The sequence below is a fragment of the Mixophyes fleayi genome, chromosome 4, assembly GCF_038048845.1.
Source record: "Mixophyes fleayi isolate aMixFle1 chromosome 4, aMixFle1.hap1, whole genome shotgun sequence".
Lineage (NCBI taxonomy): Eukaryota > Metazoa > Chordata > Amphibia > Anura > Limnodynastidae > Mixophyes > Mixophyes fleayi.
The window spans coordinates 195522303-195542191 of NC_134405.1; the positions used below are offsets into that span (position 1 = coordinate 195522303).

The 19889-nt window shown below is 40.3% G+C and overlaps 1 protein-coding gene across 1 annotated transcript in view; it reads right to left on the reverse strand.

Annotated features, from left to right (window-relative positions):
• ADAMTS20 (ADAM metallopeptidase with thrombospondin type 1 motif 20) overlaps positions 1-19889 on the reverse strand; it is a 265728-nt gene that overhangs the window by 147304 nt on the left and 98535 nt on the right. The window contains exons 5-8 of the mRNA XM_075209069.1: positions 9157-9240; positions 7997-8121; positions 6003-6043; positions 5098-5203 (exon numbers count right to left, since the gene is read on the reverse strand). Of these exons, the coding sequence (XP_075065170.1) occupies positions 5098-5203; positions 6003-6043; positions 7997-8121; positions 9157-9240 (356 nt within the window). The remainder of the gene's footprint in view (positions 1-5097; positions 5204-6002; positions 6044-7996; positions 8122-9156; positions 9241-19889) is intronic.

Below are 19889 nucleotides of genomic sequence, written 5' to 3' on the forward strand. Positions count from 1 at the left end.
CATCACCAGTATGGGTCTGCTGAAGGGAGACACTGTACAAGTATACTGAATGCATAATGTGCAAACACAGAGGACATGTGCTCATTTGTCACCCGAGGACATAAATAGGGCACACTGACTTTATACATTGGAAAGTGCCCCAATATCATCTGTAAGACCATTTGCAAGATTTCAGGCCCATATGGATGTATACAGTATATATATATATATATATATATATATATATATATATATATATATATATATATATATATATATAGTGAGAGGCTAACAATGTCACTCCAAAGTCTAGGGTACTTTAGCACAAACATCTTTATTCATTTTTCTTTAAAAATACTACTATTTCCAGCCTCATTTATGTCTGTAAAATAAGTTATACAGTAAAGGGACATCAGGACTGTATTAATTTCATTTGTTACATTTGTAATATTTACTATGCTTTCCTGGATGGTACAAAAGGCACCCCATACAGGTTTATATAATAAAATGGTTTAACAGGAAACTCATTTAAAAATATCGCCCTACAACAGTAAATTATATTATTGGATGTAGGTGTAGAGCGAGGTGCATTCTTTCCCCTAGCTGCAATCAGCTTGCAATGCTCAAATCCATCCAGGGACAACCATTTGAACCCCTGCAGTCACCACCTTTTTGTTGTGTTCAAATCTACGTATCCAGTATAAACAGATGCATTATTCCAAGAAACTAGGTGCATAACATTGCAGAATAGCAGAGTGACAAGTTCCCAGTTTTGTATCTTCAGAAATATGTGTATGAAATCAGGAATAATTATTTATGACAGGGGGTACATAAACCAATTCGGTGTATGATTAATATTCAATTAATCCTATTTGAATCAACAACAACAACAAAAAAAAACACTGACCAAACGCTTCTCACAACAAAAGTGAATATAACTGTAGGAAGACTGAAAAATTTCTACTTTTAAAATAGAATTTGAAACACTGTGGCAGATATATATGTCAATAATGGTGTAACATAATAATCATTAAAGTTTTTCTTATTTTTGTTCTATTAGACGTTAGGAAGATATTTCGTGTTTATTAATTTTAATGTGAGTTTGAACTTGGCTTCTCTTTCAAGAAGTTATTTTTACACAGTAAATAGTAGAAGCTCTGCACTGCACAATTTTCTTAGGGTTGTAGGAGTTGATTTACTTGCACTAATTGACACAGTAACAAGACCAAGGGGTATGACCATAAATTACCTAAAAGACTTTAAAGAAATTAAGGAACAATTTAAAAAAAATCTTACTATACACAATACAGATAATGGTGGGTGATTATGAAAACTAATGAGACAATTGACCAAGTCTTGCCAAGAGATGCCAATAAAAGTTACTCTTTTGTTAAATTACCACGTGTGAGTTAGCATGAGAGTTTAGGTATTTTAACACCAAAGAAGGTTGAATGTTTTTGAAATGAGTGAATGATTACAAAGAATCTTCATCACCTATGTAAACCACCACCACTTGTCCAAACCCCTGATAATGAACGAACACCTTTGTTAGTGTGTCGTTACCTGCAATCCTTGGTAAGTAGACTTTTGAGTTCCTTTAGGGACACCAACATTTTTTTGAATTCCATTCATATTTGAATGATAGCTTTTTATGGTTATCTTGTGACTTAACTTTCTTGCTTTCTAGTATGCCTTCTGATTTGATTAAGTACCATTTGATGAGACACAGTGAATATTCTGAACCATTAACAAGCTTCTTTTTGGAACCCATTTGTTATCTACTTACACACAACTATTTTCTGGTTGGAAGTGTTTTCTATCTCCAGAGTGATGAAGAGTGTTGATGGGCACTAAACTTTCATCAACCCTATATATTTGTTGGTGGGAGAAGCTCTGCATTTTTGGAGAGAAAAACTCCTTTAAATGGGACATCTTTTGGTATGGCATAAACAGTATATCCAAAATCAGCTTTTCATTTAGCAGGGTCTCACTGAAAAATGTTGTGATTTGAAATTAGTAGTAATGGTTTTAAATTGCAGTTGACCATCTCCAACATTCTAGAGCAATTGCCTTTATGGATTTAATACTTTCTGGGGATAGAATGGATGGATGCATAATTACTGATATTTACTGTAAGCCTACTACAGGCAATTCATTGCTTTATAGTAGAGGCTGTCATCCACACCATATAACTGTTGGCATTCATCAGAATTGTTTCGTCATGAGTGCCTTTGCACAATGGGCTATATATATATATATATATATATATATATATATATATATATATATGAAAAGAAAAAAAAAACATTTTTTAGAATGTAGATACCAGAAGTGGCAGTTTGGCAGAGTCTATAATATGTTGATTAATGCTGTGAGTTTATTAAATAAGAAATATCATAAAAAATATTTATGCACTTTCTATATCAATCCAGCATTTTAGCAACTTGTGAAAAAAGGCAGCCGCTTTGTTAGCCACTTTGTATCTCTCACTCTCTGTCACCACTTATTTTGTAGATTTTTATGAGAAATCTTTGCCCACATAGCTCAAATTTAGTGGTTTACATAAATGTATTTCTTGGCGCCGTAGATGTGATAAGTTCTGTAGTATGTCCACTTCCTTGAAAAGTAAGTATGTGTCTGGTAATATTTTCCCATATGATATATGAATTTCAATAAAATATCTGTTATTTGATTACATGCAAGTAAGGTATTTATAAAAGCCAATATGTAGCAAGTGTATGAGAGACAGGATGTTGGAACACATTGAGAATGCAGGAAACCTACAGGCCAAGAATCCATCAAATGCTTCTAAACATTTTCCCATTACACATGTAGGTGATGTTACTAGTATAAGATTCCAAGGTATTAAACAGGTTAGGCTGACCGATAGAGTGTTGTTTATCCACTGTACTGGTACACCATGAGGATGTTTAGGTTCTTTAATTTAAAGACAAGGCACATGCATAGCCTAAATGTGCAACAGGATTTAAGGTTTTTTTTTTCAAATAACCTATTTGAGGGTATTGCTGCAAATTATGTCAGACTTAGTGGCATAATCAATTTTATTTTCTATGTTACATCATTATTCTATATATGAATCTTTCACAATGATTTGCATTCTATATATAAAGTAAACATTTTTTCACCACACATATGATGTCATTTACTTTTGTTTTTATTTGGTTAATGTGTTCAAATATTTCATTGCTTCAAAAATAAATTTTATATATACACACAAACAGCAAACATGGGAACATGAAATAAATATATATATATATATATATATATATATATATATGTATATATATATTCATATTCAACAAGCTGCTAGGGACATTCATGTTAGTATCATGCATGTTACTACAGCAAATCTCCCGTTCCACCACATCCCGAAAGTGCTTTACTGAATTTAGGTCTGGTGACTGTGGAGGCCATTAGAGTAAGCTGAACTCATAGTCATGTTCATGGAAATAGCTTAAAATAATGTGTGCGCTATAACATGGTGCTTTATTCTGCTCAAAGTAGCCATTGGAAGATGGGTAGACTGTGGCCACAAAGGGATGCACATGGTCAGCAACAACACCCAGGTATGTTGAGTCATTTTAAGAATGTTCAGATGCCTAATGTGTGCCAAGAAAACATTTCCCATACCATTACTCCACCACCACCAGCCTGCACAGTTGACACAGGCAGGATGGATCTGTGGGTTCTGTGCAGTAGTCCAGGTGAGGTGACTAGCTAGATTGCTGTTATTAGCAGAGTGCTGATTACAGGAATTGAGAAAAAGCGTTTGTAGCTGTGATCTGGAGATAGCGTTGTGAATCCTCACAGATTTATGTTGTTTACGGCAAATTCTGACTCTACCATCCGGATGTTGCTGCAAAAATCAAGATTCGTCAGACCAGGCAACGTTTTTCCAATCGTCAACTGTTTCGTTTTGGAAAGCCTGTGCCCGCTGTAGCATCAGTTTCTTATTCTTAGCCAAGAGTGGAACCCAGTGTGGTCTTCTGCTGCTGAAGCCAATACATTTCAAGGTTCGATGTGCTATGTGTTCAGAGATGCTCTTCTACATAGCACTGTTGTAACGCAAGATTATTTGAGTTACTGTTGCCTTTTGTCAGCTTGTCTCTAAGATACTCTAACCACCATGTCTGACACCAACAATCATTCCACGGTCATTGAGTTGCTGCCACATGATTGGCTCACTAGATATTTGCAATAACAAGCAATAACAAGCAGGTGTACATGTTGATAATGATGATGATGATGATGATACATACTAAAGTGGCCACAGAGTGTGTGTGTGTGTGTATATATATATATATATATATATATATATATCTACTATATAAATGCCTAGTGGCGTGTGTGGGGAAAAAAAACCAAGCTGCAGCGCCACCGGCTGGGCAGAGTTATACACTGACCTATATATTTCTTGAAGGAGAAGTGACAGTTGGGAGTGGTTGGTGGTTGCCGGGGGTGACAGTGGGGAGTTTTTAACACCTTAAGTAGCTTGATGAAGGATGTGGCGATGCAGATGAAGGATGAGGTGATGGAGAAAAATGATGAGGTGGTGACATGTGGACAAAACCACGTTAAAAAAGGGTGCTTGCGTTGGGAAGTAATGCTCTTCCCCTGAGGAGGCCTGGGCTAGGCCCAAATGCATGACAAGAACCTTTTTAACACCTTAAGTAGCTTGATTTGACTAGAATGCATGAGTATCATGCACGGGTTAACTTTTATATATATATATATATATAGAGAGAGAGAGAGAGAGAGAGAGAGAGAGAGAGAGCAGCTACATGACGTCTACTTCCTCTACATGTTTACCATATCTAAAAATGAATTTATTTTATCTTAATAGGCCTGCAGCTATAAAATTATCCATAACTAATGTAACATACTGTATCTTCTTTCCCTGAGAAATTGTTAGAGAAATTATTCTCATTATTTGGTTATATTTTTGAAGGATAGATCTCACATATAAGGAGCTGGTCTTCCAGGAAATACTTTTAAGCTTAGCATGACAAAAAGGGACTGTGAATCGTGAGCCATATTTACATAGCTGAGAATAAATCAGTGGCTTCAATTAATAAATGCAAAAGAAAGAAAACTTACACATGACCCAGTTCATGTGCTATGGTGAATGCAGCACCTAAACCATTTTCTTCACTGATAGAGCAGCTCCGGTGAGAGTCACACATTGTGCCTAGTTCAGCTAACCCTGGAAAATAGTAAGGGAAACATACATTAATATTATATCGAGTTTATTATTCTACCACTTTGTATTGTCATTATCTTTTTCCAGCTTAATTTAAGATATTTAATAAATGACAATTATTCATTTATAACCGAGTCTTCACAAGCATTGCCTCCCAACCGAACACTTTTGGTGTATTTTCTACAAGTGGAAGAAGCAAGAAGTGAAGGTAAATTTTGGTAAAATAGTGTTACTGGTTCTGCAATGGATATAGTGTCAAAAATACTTCATATTAATATTTATTTTTTTACAGTAGATGAAGTATTATTAACATTAGTTCCCAATGCCCAGGCCTAGGTGGAAATATTACCAATCTACACCAACAGAGAAGTGGTGGAAAACTGGATTATGTTTGTTGTTTTATATATAATATGGAGCACTCAGACTCCCATTTTACCAACAATTTGCCCCCACATTCTGCTTCCTCCACTCTAATGCTGCTTCCATGCTTCTCAATGGCACAAATTTACAACAAAGTACTTCAATCAGAGATCTTCAAATTGTTCATGGGGTACATTATAAGTACAAATACAGAAATCATCTTCTATAAAAATATGCAATTTAAAACAGATTATAGAACTTTTCAAACTGAGTACTATGGAAAGCCGTGGTAGATTGCACATGGCATTGGGTTGTCAAGAGAACAGAAAATAAAATGAACATAAATATCATACGCATGCTAAAATAATTTGTAACAATTACCAATAAATACAGTATAACTGAACAGCAACACTCTCTTGAGAAACATAATAAAGCTACTTACCTAAAGTATCACACTTGTTACTGGCTCTGCATATATCTTCTCTATAGGAAAGAAAGATCATTTATATATGAAAATATGTTATGATAGTCAATATTATATTTCTTCATTATGTCTATCCCAAGCATGTTTAAACTGCTCTACTGTATAAGCCTCTACCACCTCTAATGGGAGGCTATTCCACTTATCCACTACCCTTTCTGTGTAGTACTTTTTCTCATATTTCCTCTACTGCCCTCCAGTTTCAGTGCATGTCCTCATGTTCTAATATTTCTCTTCCTTTAAAGAGTAATTACTTCCTGGACCTTGTTAAAACTCTTGAACTCTATTATGACTTTTTAGTATTTCCAGGTAAGTTTTGTGCTGTAGGCCACTCAACATTTTAGTTGCCCTTTGTACAGCTTGTAATGTATTTATATCCTTCTGGAGATATGGTCTCTAGAATTGAACACAGTACTCTAGATGAGGCCATACCAATCAGAGACGGATTTAGACCTCATGGGGCCCTAGGCAAGAAACTGGTTTGGGGCCCCCTCCCCCTCCCTGAAAAAATCCATAGCACTATAGTTTTTAGCATAACATATACCCCTATTCAGGGGCTGGCTGGCAGACTTTAGCCCAGGGGGGCAAGCAAATAGCACTGGCCCATAAGTAGCGGACAATTTTTAAAGGTTGGTCTCACCTCCGGCCCTGGGAGGGCCCTCTGGGGACCGCTGGGCCCTAGGCAATAGCCTAGGTTGCCTAGTGATAAATCCGGCCCTGATACCAATGACCTATACAGTGGTATTATTACTTTTTTCTTTCTGCTACTGATCCCTCTCCCTATGTAACCAAGTATCTCGCTTGCCTTTCTCATTGCTTTGTTAGCTGCCTTTCAGTCTCCTGAAATAGTGACTCCTAGATCCCTTTCCTTCTCAGTAGTTTCCATTATAGTGCCTTTAATACTATAATTAGCCTTTGAGCTTTTGATACCCAAGTACATGATTTTGCATCTTTTGGCAAATAAACTCAGGAAGAAGTCATGTGTCATGAGTCATGTTTTGTCAGATAAACACCCAACTCCCTCTATTGGGATAGCCACATTTACAATCTATTATTATTTAGCTCTTTATAAAAATCTTAATAAAAAAATTAAGAATTTATCTCTGCTGAAGAGACACTCTTTTTTAATTAACACATTATAACATTCTATAATTGCTTTTTTCAAGTAAATCCGAAATAAATGAAACATACTTAAATCAATACCATGACACTATTCTGTAGGATGCATAGATGGACATGCAAAGCTCACGCAGAAAACTACATATGTATAAGACTATAAATATAAGACTTACAGCAACTTTTGCTTCTCTGAAATAGACACAGGGCTAGAACAAAAAAGTCAGGATACTAGCTGGAAAACGTCAAAGGGTAAATTATAAAAGCCCATAGCTTTCTTGATCTCAGTAGATCTTAGTTTGCCTCCATCCTGTCCAAAAAGATGAGGAACAAAATGATAAAATCTTTTTTTCTCATCTACGTTGACAGGATGGAGGCGATCGTGGATTTGTGAAGCCTGCGAAAGTTATATTTATTTTGTAAGTCATCTCAGTGAGGAATCAGACGACATCCAGCATAAGATAACCATGTGGGTCATTTTGAACCCAAAACTAAAAAAAAAACTAAAAATAAAAACTAAAAAAAAAAAAGCTTCCTTAACCCATCAGACAGGATTTAGCAGCATAAAATATAACGTTCAAGTAACTTCCTGCCATTCTGCAGTCACAACCAACAAATCTGCTAATTTATATTCCCACGTATTGCTTACTTACTGCTGATGAGAAGCCATAAAGGAATGATAAATACATTCCCATCTCTATTTGTACAGAATGCTTTGATGTTTGCTGCTGGGCCTTTCAAAACCAAACAATCCTAATTTTAAAAGTAAGGTAGACAGACAAATCACTGTCATAAAATACTTTAATGAACCAAAGTAGAGAAGCTAGTGCAACTGATACCTGGTAAGTAGAACAGCTGTATCATAGTGAGAAGGATGAGAATCATCAGGAATATTTTGTGTTCTTTGCCAAACACAAAAGTTGTGAAGAGTTGTAGCTGCATTAAAGCTGATTACTGGCCCATCCTGAAATTTAAAATAATAACAAATAAAAAAATATATAAACTACATTTTTAAGAAAATCATGGAAACATGAATCTGATTGGTTAAAATATTTCATCGGAATGTGGGTTTAAGTGCTCTGGTAAAACAAAATTTGGAGAAGACACAGACATTTTTGAAAATGTTTACTAGCATTCCTGATTGTGTTCTCAAAGTTGAAAAAACTAGAAAATGTATTCTAGCAAAGGCAAAGACCTATTAAAATGTATAAAATATTTTTCTTGATTAAACAGTATCAGATGTTGCATCATATTAAATTACCCTTTAAAAACAATCATATAAAAGTGTATAAACATACAGATGTATATAATCTTATACCTGTTTCACATTTATTGTTAAAAATAATCCTCTCATCAGCCAGCCTGCCTGACATTCATTATATAATATATTTTTGCATATAGACCCTAAATTCCCTAGTTCCACAGATGCTCCTCTGAATAATCATCTGGTGGTACTCATAACCACGGCACTGTGAAGCCTGACAAGGTTTGAAACACCATGGGAATAACGAAAATGATGGTTTTAAAGCGGCAATGCACGGACCCTACGCCTGTATAATGGTATACAGGCGTGGGGTCCAGGTATTGCCGCTTTAAAACCGGCATTTTCAGTCTGTGCATACTAAATGACGTAATTTCATACTGTAGGTGTTTAGGCCATTCAGATTGGACATTGGACGGTCATTTCAAGCTTCGGAAAAACTGCTTCTCTCACATATGGTAAGTAGTTATTTTATTACTGTAGGGCTTATAGGCATTGTTATTCCCATGTCATTTATAACAATGTTGGGGTTGACAGTGCTGTTTTAACGTACACCACCCATATATATATATGCAAAATTGTTAGCTTTGGCCCATATGTGTTCAGGTTTAGGCAATAGCAAATGATGTGCAATCCTGCTTTGTGATTATATCTTGATGGAAATAAGTATGTGGTTATTTAAGGTTTCACCCAAAAATATAACGGCAAGACAAGAAATCACAAATATGTATACTGTACCTGTTCATTGTGAATTATTACAAGCTTTACAATCAAGATATTAATGAGATTCCCAATACTTGGATCTTTATAAATAGCAGCAACCTAGTAAGAAATTTCAGAAATGGATTAATGACAAATTTAATCGTCAATAAATACTTCAGAATTGAGGGTTATTATTTGTAAAATACTATTTGACAACATAAAAATATTATGGAGAGTTGTAAAGACACCTCTTTCAGTTGGAAACATAAGCAAACATTCTATTGAAGGATTTGAACTGATGCTACAAACTAGTAAATATATGATATTAAAAAGTTTCCATGTTGTTCCTAACTGCACATATATTTTACATTTTAAGCTGAAAAACTGTCCAGAACAAGCTACTAAAAAAATACCTCTGACTTGTGAGATTCCCATTTACTCAGATGTCAATGTCTCTTCATACAATGGAAAGCATAAAGCACAGAGATGGACGTTGCAGGCAAGATTTACATTCATAATGATGGTACTCAATGTAAGTATGCTTCACTCCATTCCCCACCCAAAATAAAAATATATAAGTTTTGGGTGGAGTTATCACTGTATGGTGAACAACATTTGCTATGTAGGTAAGCATTACATAATGCCTTGTAAAGATGAAGTTGACGTACTGTAATATTTATTTTACTTCACTCCTCAATTAGCACCAATTACATAGACTGCTATCTCATGTGTGACCTATTCATTGTGACGAGTGCAGTAATGTCTACCGAATCTGCACCTGACAAGTGATTGGAAAGTGGGAAGCAGCCTGTCTTGCACCACTCTGAAAGTATCCTTGCCAACAAAGGCGCTGAGGGGACGGGGGGAGGGATACAAATTACCTGGGCCCGGAACTCCCTGGGGGGCCCAGGGCCCTACTGGACTTTTTTTTTCTTGCGCAACACCCGCGAGTGCCGGGGGGATCGGTAATAGCTAAATCCCCTTCAGCTAAGCTACCTTTGTCACTGTGACAAATCACCAGGTCTTGTGACTGCAGTGGTCACATCGTACTCAGTGCTGGCGGCTGCTGGATATCTTCCCGTCCTGTGTGCTGTGCAATGGAAAATAAGGCAAGAAGAAGGTGTGCTGGAGAGGGGGCATGTGTGACTAAAGGTGCTGGGCAGAGAGAGGCATGTGTGACTAAAGGTGCTGGACAGAGAGGGAGCATATGTGATTAAAGCTGCTGGGTAGAGAGGGGGCATGTGTGACTATAGCAGCTGGACAGAGAGGGAGCAATGTGTGACTAGAGCTGCTGGGGAGAGAGGGGGCATGTGTGACTAGAGCTGCTGGGCAGAGAGGGGGCATGTGTGACTAGAGCTGCTGGGCAGAGAGGGGGCATGTGTGACTAGAGCTGCTGGGAAGAGAGAGGCATGTGTGACTAAAGGTGCTGGACAGAGAGGGAGCATATGTGATTAAAGCTGCTGGGTAGAGAGGGGGCATGTGTGACTATAGCAGCTGGACAGAGAGGGAGCAATGTGTGACTAGAGCTGCTGGGAAGAGAGGGGACATGTATGACTACAGCTGGTGGGCATATGTGATTAAAGCATGTGGGCAGAGAGGTGCATGTGTGATTATAGCAAGTGGGCAGAGGGGGGCACGTGTGATTAAAGCATGTGGGCAGAGGGGACATGTGTGAGCAAAGCTGCTGGACAGAAGGGGCATGTGTGACGAATGCATTTTTCTGTAGGAGGGTAGCCTAGTGCTTTTCACTTGCTAGACATGCCCCCAATGATGCACAGCCACGCCCCCAATGGCATGGCCACACACCCTACGGCGGCCCACCGCTGCTATGCAGCGAAGCATGCGCTTACATGCTAATCACCTACAGGGGGCCCCATGAAGTTGCTGTACCGGGGCCCAAAATTCCTCTTGCCGGCCCTGCTTTCCAATAGAGCAGGGTAGTACACTGAAGTGAGTTGCAGGAGTGCTGAAAGAAAGCAGCAAACACAGATCAGGGCAGGAAACTACAAACCAGAACAGTACGCAAACCAAGTGGTCAGGACAGATATCTCAGAATCAGAACAGAAGATAAGACATAGGATAGACTATGCAATCAAGAATTAGAATGGTAGATAGGCTAAAATGTCAGGGCGGTCTGTTAAATAAAGCAGATCCAGGATAGGCCAAAATGCAGCATTGAAAAGTTAGCACAAAACCATATAATACATGATACAGCAACAAAACAAGATACAAATATTTTGCTACAAGTTACCTCCAAACTTATCATTGTCATGTAGCTCATGAGACTGTGTCATGTCACAAATAGACACAAATGTATTTCTACCCACGTCTACATTGCATCATGCATTGATGTACACATGCATAGGTCCACTTGTTCCTGTGCACAAGACTTCAATAGCAACAACTACATGCACATGAGAAGTTGCCAGAAGTTATGCAGTTGCATTTTGCACACCTAAGGCTAAAAGGCAGCCTCTAGATAAATTTAGGTACTAGAATGTTTGCATGTCTTTGGTGCAAATGTATGACCTGTACTCCAGGAGTTCTTTGCTGGTCTGAAACACATTAATTTGAATCTTTATTGCAGTTGTGTCATTATGTTTTTTACTGGAATCCAGAATTACCACCACAAATCTTTCAACAATGCATTTCCAAAGGAGTGAGAAATAGATTAACTTCAGTCCAGATATGGACTCGGGACTCTAGGTTTTTTAAGCACTGAGTAGAAAACAGTATGAAACTTAAAAGAGGCATAAAGCTGCAATTGAAAAGTGGATTTATTTGCTTCCTTACAAAATAATTTGCCAATTACTCTTGGAGCAAGTTTATTTGATAACAACTTATGTGGATAAGGTACAATAACAACTTATGTGGATAATCAAAAATAATCAGCAATTTTGAATGCATGATCTGTATCCTCTCTCTAGAAGATAAATTTGTTACATTTTCCTGTATTTTCTATGATGTTCCATTGGTGTAATAATGCCCGATTTCATCTTCTACTAGTGTGTCATCTTTTTGAAGACTGAAGAAAATTGATGCTCTAGCTAGACAAAACCATCTGCAAACTGTATTGGAATTCTCTGATTATACATGATGTCCTACAATGTCCATGGAAATCGCATTAAGCCTCATGGTAATCAGAAGAAGAAGAATCAGACAAGGGTTGGCCCAGAAGATATTACATATTCTGGACTGTCCTTGGGCAGTGATGGCTATGAGAAAAAAAGCATGGATCTCTCATTAATTACCAAGTGACCACAGAAAAAAAGAGTAATCATGAATCAAGTTGAGAACTTTTTTCCCCCAAGTCTATGGTCCAAATATGTTAATTCATAAAACGTCAACCTCAATGTCACATACGGGTAAAAAAGCTAACAAGTTTGCTCATAATGTTTTATTTTACGTGATACTTGCACATTTCATGCACAATAGTTAGTGCATGAAATGGAACATATAAATGTGGATATATAGTTATATGTGACTCGTAAACATATATATGCCAAAACTGGACCATGAATTAATTTGTTACCAAGAAAGTTTTTCATGTTGATGATTACATTAATTGGGAGATTAGCTACATCATTTACATGTGCCCTTCTCTTTGTTCATTTTATTGAGTTTTCAAAAGCAGCATTCAAGCTGTAAAACATCTCAATGTAATTGTAACATTAAAATATATTTTTTACAGTCCCACTTGCATTATTATCCTTTGTTTATTTATGATACATTCTACATTATTGATCAGACATTCATATTATGTATCGCTTTACATAGAATGTTGTTGTCAGGCACCGTCCTCGCAGATCTGTTCCCCATAGTCCTTTTCCTAGTCTTGGACAGGCGCCTGTATCCTCGGCCCTGCTCTACTGTGTGCATTTGTACAGTATGCGTCTGTCACGGGCACTAGGAGTCTTTACCCAGGTATCACCAGATGATGGACTTACCAGAGCAGTATAGTTGGTAATATGGTACTCTGGTAGCGGGGTGATCACGGAACAGGAGACAGCAGATGGTAAGAGAATGCTCGAGGAAAGTCTATGACTAGCAGCACTGGTAATAGGTAGATAACTGTACACGAGGAACTGGATGGACAAGGAACGTGAGGGTAGTCAGTGGTCTGCGTATAGCAAGTTGTACCACTATAGGAATCAGCTGGTGTAGTCACGATGAAACACGGGAGAGTTGAGGTGAGCAGGATACTGTAGAAGCACGGAGGCAGCGGATAGGAATCAGCTGGTGTAGTCACGATGAAACATGGGAGAGTTGAGGTGAGCAGGATACTGTAGAAGCACGGAGGCAGCGGATAGGAATCAGCTGGTGCAGTCACGATGAAACACAGGAGAGTTGAAGTGGTTTGGAAACTGTAAAAGCACGGAGGCAGCGGATAGGAATCAGCTGGTGCAGTCACGATGAAACACAGGAGAGTTGAAGTGGTCTGGAAACCACAAACGAACAACAGGAATCAGCAGGAGCTGAATACACGAGGAAACACAGGAACACCTTCAGAGGCTCATAGGGAATGAGACTCCAAAATCAGGCAACGAGGTATTGACCACAGGTGCTTTAAATAGGGAGTGTTGCCTGATCAGCCAATTAACTTAAAGGAACATGTACTGAAGGTTTGAAAGGGCTGCACATGCGCAGACCCTCAGGATGGTGGACGGCCACGGTTCCTAAACACACGAGAAGTAGCACTCACAGTCCGGTGAGTGACAGTACCCCCCCTTTTAAAGGTGGGCACAGAACACCTGGAACCGGGTTTGTCCGGATACTTGGAATAAAACTTCTTAAGAAGAGCTGGAGCGTTGAGATCTTCAGCTTTGATCCATGAACGCTCCTCAGGACCAAAGCCCTTCCAATGAACGAGGAAACGAAGAACTCCTCGCGAAATTTTTGCATCCAATATATGAGTAATCTCAAAGTCTTCCTCTTGATGAATTTGAACTGGCCAAGGTGCTGAAGGAGGGACCGAGAAACGGTTGATGATGAGAGGTTTGAGCAAGGACACATGGAAGGCGTTGGAAATACGAAGATTCTTAGGAAGTAGAAGTTTGAAACAAACTGGATTTATCACTTTATCACAATGATCCTATATGGACCAATAAAACGAGGAGCGAATTTCATAGATGGGACCTTCAAACGAATATTTTTGGTAGATAACCAAACACGATCTCCAATTTTTAGTGGTGGAATAGCCCGTCTCTTTTTATCTGCAAAAGACTTATATCTGGCAGATGTCTTCTTTAAACAGGTTTTGACCTGAGACCAAATATTTTTGAAAGTTTGACAAACAGTCTCTACAGCAGGAACTTGGGTGGGAGGGAGGGCAGGAAATTCCGGAAAAGACGGATGGTGACCGTAAACCACAAAGAATGGAGTTTTAGAAGATGACTCATGGTACATGTTGTTATGAGCGAATTCAGCCCAAGGAAGCAATTCTACCCAGTTGTCTTGATTGGCTGACGAGAACATCCTTATAAACGTCTCAAGATCTTGATTGACCCTTTCAGTTTGTCCGTTTGATTGAGGATGGTAGGAAGATGAGAGTGATAATCGTATGCCCAAGGTCTTACAAAGGGCCCGCCAGAATCTGGAAACGAATTGTACTCCTCTATCTGACACAATCTCGGACGGACATCCATGAATACGAAAGATTTCTTTGATGAAACATTCAGCCAGAGTAGAAGAAGAGGGCAAACCAGTCAAGGGAACGAAATGCGCCATCTTCGAAAATCTGTCCACCACTACCCAAATAGTATTGCAGTTTTTACTAGGCGGAAGATCAGTAACAAAGTCCATACTAATATGGGTCCATGGCTTGGACGGAATGGGTAGTGGTTGAAGCAAACCCGCTGGAGTTCTGCGGGGAGTCTTGAACTGAGAACACAATAAACATGCGGCTACAAACTCTTTGACATCTCTCCTCATAGAAGGCCACCAGTAACTTCGAGAGAGGATCTCAAAGGTCTTGCGTTCACCAGAGTGTCCAGAAAAACGAGAAGAGTGAAACCACAAAAGGATTTTCTTCCTAAGAGCATGAGGCACGAGGGTTTTCCCAAATGGTAGTACCTTAGTGGAAGAAGCAGCCAGAGAAACACATTTGGGATCTAATATAGAGTGGTTGGGGACCTCTTCAACGTCTGAGGACGTCACAAAGGCTCGAGATAGAGCGTCTGCTTTTTTATTCTTTGCAGCTGGTTTGAAGGTTATGATTAACTCAAAACGAGAAAAGAAAAGAGACCATCTTGCTTGACGAGGATTCAAACATTGAGCAGACTGTAGATATGACAAATTCTTATGATCAGTAAAAATTGTCACAGGATGACGAGCTCCCTCCAACAAGTATCTCCATTCCTCTAATGCTACTTTAATAGCCAGCAACTCCTTGTCCCCGATGGTGTAATTCTTCTCCGCAGGCAGAAGACCCCGAGAGTAAAAGGCACAAGGATGGAATTTTTGTTGCTCCGATCTTTGGGAGAGAATGGCTCCTAAACCAACATTAGAGGCATCTACCTCTAGGAAGAAGGGAAGCGTCACATCAGGCTGTCGAAGAATGGGAGCAGAGGAGAAGGACTCTTTAAGAAACTGAAAGGCTTGAAGAGCCTCAGATGACCATTGCTTAGGATTGGCCCCTTTACGAGTCAGGGCCACAATAGGAGATGCAATCGAAGAGAAATCTTGAATGAAGCGTCTATAGTAATTGGCAAAACCTAAAAAACGCTGAATGGCACGAAGAGTAGTTGGCTGAGGCCAATGTAACACAGCATTCACCTTTTCTGGATCCATTTGCAGACCAACTCCGGAGACAATATAACCCAAAAATGGAATCTGGGGCAACTCGAATGAACATTTTTCTAATTTGCAGAATAATGAATTTCTCCGGAGTCTGGAAAGAACTTCTGCCACATGTTGGTGATGAGAAGGCAGGTCCTGTGAAAAGATCAATATGTCATCCAGATAAACGACGACACATACATATAACAAGTCCCGGAAGATCTCATTAATGAAGCCCTGGAAAACAGCGGGGGCATTACATAACCCGAAAGGCATTACTAAGTATTCATAATGCCCATCTCTGGTGTTGAAAGCTGTCTTCCATTCGTCACCGGACCTGATTCTAATTAAATTGTAGGCACCACGAAGATCCAACTTGGTAAAGATCCGAACTCCCTTAATCCGATCAAATAGCTCAGTAATCAGTGGAATGGGATACCGATTTTTGATAGTAATGGCGTTAAGTCCGCGAAAATCTATGCAGGGGCGTAGTGATCCATCCTTCTTTTTTACAAAGAAGAACCCGGCTCCAGCGGGAGAAGTAGAAGGTCGAATAAATCCTCGCTGGAGATTCTCTTGGATGTATTCAGATGTAGCTTGAGTTTCAGGTAACGAAAGTGGATACACACGACCCCTAGGAGGAGTCTTGCCAGGTAGAAGATCAATCGGACAATCCCATGAACGATGAGGAGGAAGACGTTCAGACTGAGTTTTATCAAATACATCGGCAAATGAAGCATACTGAGGAGGGAGTCCCGGTGAGGAAGGTGAAATGGAGGATTGCTGTATTTTAAGAGGAACGACTTGGGAGAGACAACGATGATGACATTCAGCTCCCCAAGACGTAACTTGAGGAGTGCGCCAGTCAATCTGGGGAGAGTGACATTGAAGCCATGGAAGGCCTAAAACAATCGGACTTGTAGTAACAGGAAGAATTAAAAACGAAATTTCTTATTGGTGTAGAACACCAATCTGAAGGGTTACTGGAGACGTACTCTGGGTGATGAGACCATTGATAAGACGTGATCCATCAATAGCAGTCACAGTAATAGGTGTCTTCAGGGTAATCACTGGTAGGGACCATTGATTCACGAGGGATTTAGAAATAAAATTTCCCGCAGCTCCAGAATCAATAAGTGCTTGAGACTTAAAGGATTTGGTAGCGAAGGAAATTGTAACATCAAAAGCGCAGACTTTAAATTTCGTAGAACATGGAGAGGACTCCAGGGACCCTAACTTCACCTCTCCAGAACTAGTTAGGGCCTGGCATTTCCCGATTTTTTAGGGCATGAGTTGAGCATATGTGTGGAATCAGCACAATAGATACAAAGTCTAGTCTTTACTCTTCGGTTCCTCTCCTCAGAGGTTAATTTGGAGCGTCCTATCTTCATGGGTATCACAGGAGATGAAGCTGGACGGAGTTGAGAAGTTGAGCGAAGAGGTGCTTTAACTGAAGTTGTTTTTTCAGACTCCCTTTCACAAAATCTCATGTCTACACGATGGCAAAGAGAAATCAAATCTTCTAAAGAAGTAGGTAGTTCTTGAGTAGTCAGTGCATCTTTAATTTTATCGGAGAGACCCTGCCAGAAGGCGGCAATTAACGCTTCAGTGTTCCACTGAAGTTCAGAGGCTAGTATCCTAAATTGAATGACGTACTGGCCTACTGTACGAGAACCCTGACATAGACGGAGGATGCTGGATGCAGCGGAGATGACATGACCTGGTTCATCGAATACACTTCGGAACGTGGAAATAAATTTGGCACTATCCTGTAATAATGGATCGTTTCTTTCCCACAGAGGGGAAGCCCATGCGAGAGCTTGTCCAGAAAACAATGAAATAAGATAGGCCACTCTGGAACGATGAGTAGAGAAATTTTGAGGTTGGAGCTCAAAATGAACTGAGCATTGATTGAGAAAACCCCTACATGTTTTGGGGTCTCCATCATACTTTGACAGAGTAGGCAGGTGAAGCGTAGAAGCCGTAGACACCTGGGATGGCACTGGGGAAATGGAGGAAAGCACAGGAGCATCAACATTAGCTGTGATATTCTGCCCAGATGTTCCTTGGGAGGCTAACGCCTGGTAACATTGTAGCAACAGCTGTTGGCGAGCATCCTGTTGCTCCATACGGGTAACCAGATGCTGCAGCATCTCTTTAGCTGTAGGTTCCGAATCTGGGTCTGTCATGGCCTGATCTTACTGTCACGGGCACTAGGAGTCTTTACCCAGGTATCACCAGATGATGGACTTACCAGAGCAGTATAGTTGGTAATATGGTACTCTGGTAGCGGGGTAATCACGGAACAGGAGACAGCAGATGGTAAGAGAATGCTCGAGGAAAGTCTATGACTAGCAGCACTGGTAATAGATAGATAACTGTACACGAGGAACTGGATGGACAAGGAACGTGAGGGTAGTCAGTGGTCTGCGTATAGCAAGTTGTACCACTGCTATAGTGAGGAGGAATGTCCAGGAGTAACGAGGAGATGATGAGAGTCAGCGGTCTGCGTATAGCAAGTTGTACCGCTGTCTGGGTGAAGGAATGGAATCCAGGTGAAGGTATCCGGGGAGTCAGTGGTCTGCGTTAGCAAGTTGTACCACTGCTATGTGAAAGGATACTGGAAACTGGTGACTCAGGAAACAGGGAACAGTGGTCTGCCTCTAGCAAGTTGTACCACTGAAATATATAAGTGACGAGGAGCACGGGGAGATAAATGCAATGCAGAGTATACACGGGCACACTGAACTTGATCCCACGATGATATGCACAAAATAATAATAACTGAGCAGCACTGCACAAATATACAAAGTCACAAGAACTATCCAGGCTACCAGGTAACACAGTCAAATGATAGCAATAGTCTCAGTGGATAGGAAACTCCGGAGGAGAACAACTCAGTCCAGCTAGATATGCAATACACCAGCACAGTCAATGAGAAGTATGCATACCGTGGTTCAGGAGAGCAGGCTGTCAGAGAGAGGTGCAGGGATACCTGAACGGCTGAAGGCCGGCAGGATGCGAAGTCCCAGGAGGGTGGAAGCGGTAACCAAGTAGGTGCAACGCACGGTAGGTAAACAATACTCAGGAAGCAGTAGTATATAGAACTGGACACCTGGAGAACACGGGAGAGTTGAGGCGGTCTAGCTGAGATGAAAGCAGCGGAGCGTTGATCGGATGCAGACAGGCGAGTTGACACAAGCAGGAACACTGTAGAAGCACGGAGACAGCGGATCGGCTGGCTGCAGACACGATGAGCACTGGAGAGTTGCGATGAGCAGGACACTGCAGATACACGGAGGCAGCGGATAGGAATCAGCTGGTGTAGTCACGATGAAACACGGGAGAGTTGAGGTGAGCAGGATACTGTAGAAGCATGGAGGCAGCGGATAGGAATCAGCTGGTGTAGTCACGATGAAACACGGGAGAGTTGAGGTGAGCAGGATACTGTAGAAGCACGGAGGCAGCGGATAGGAATCAGCTGGTGCAGTCACGATGAAACACAGGAGAGTTGAAGTGGTTTGGAAACTGTAGAAGCACGGAGGCAGCGGATAGGAATCAGCTGGTGCAGTCACGATGAAACACAGGAGAGTTGAAGTGGTCTGGAAACCACAAACGAACAACAGGAATCAGCAGGAGCTGAATACACGAGGAAACACAGGAACACCTTCAGGAGGCTCATGGGGAATGAGACTCCAAGATCAGGCAACGAGGTATTGACCACAGGTGCTTTAAATAGGGAGTGTTGCCTGATCAGCCAATTAACTAAAAGGAACATGTACTGAAGGTTTGAAAGGGCTGCACATGCGCAGACCCTCAGGATGGTGGACGGCCACGGTTCCTAAACACACGAGAAGTAGCACTCACAGTCCGGTGAGTGACAGCGTCATGTTGCTAGTTGAAGAGGACGCTCCGCTGAGCTGTCGGTGGTCAGTTACGTCACTGAACACCGGGAGGATCCAATCAGGCTCAGCCTCTTTCTATTTAAAGCT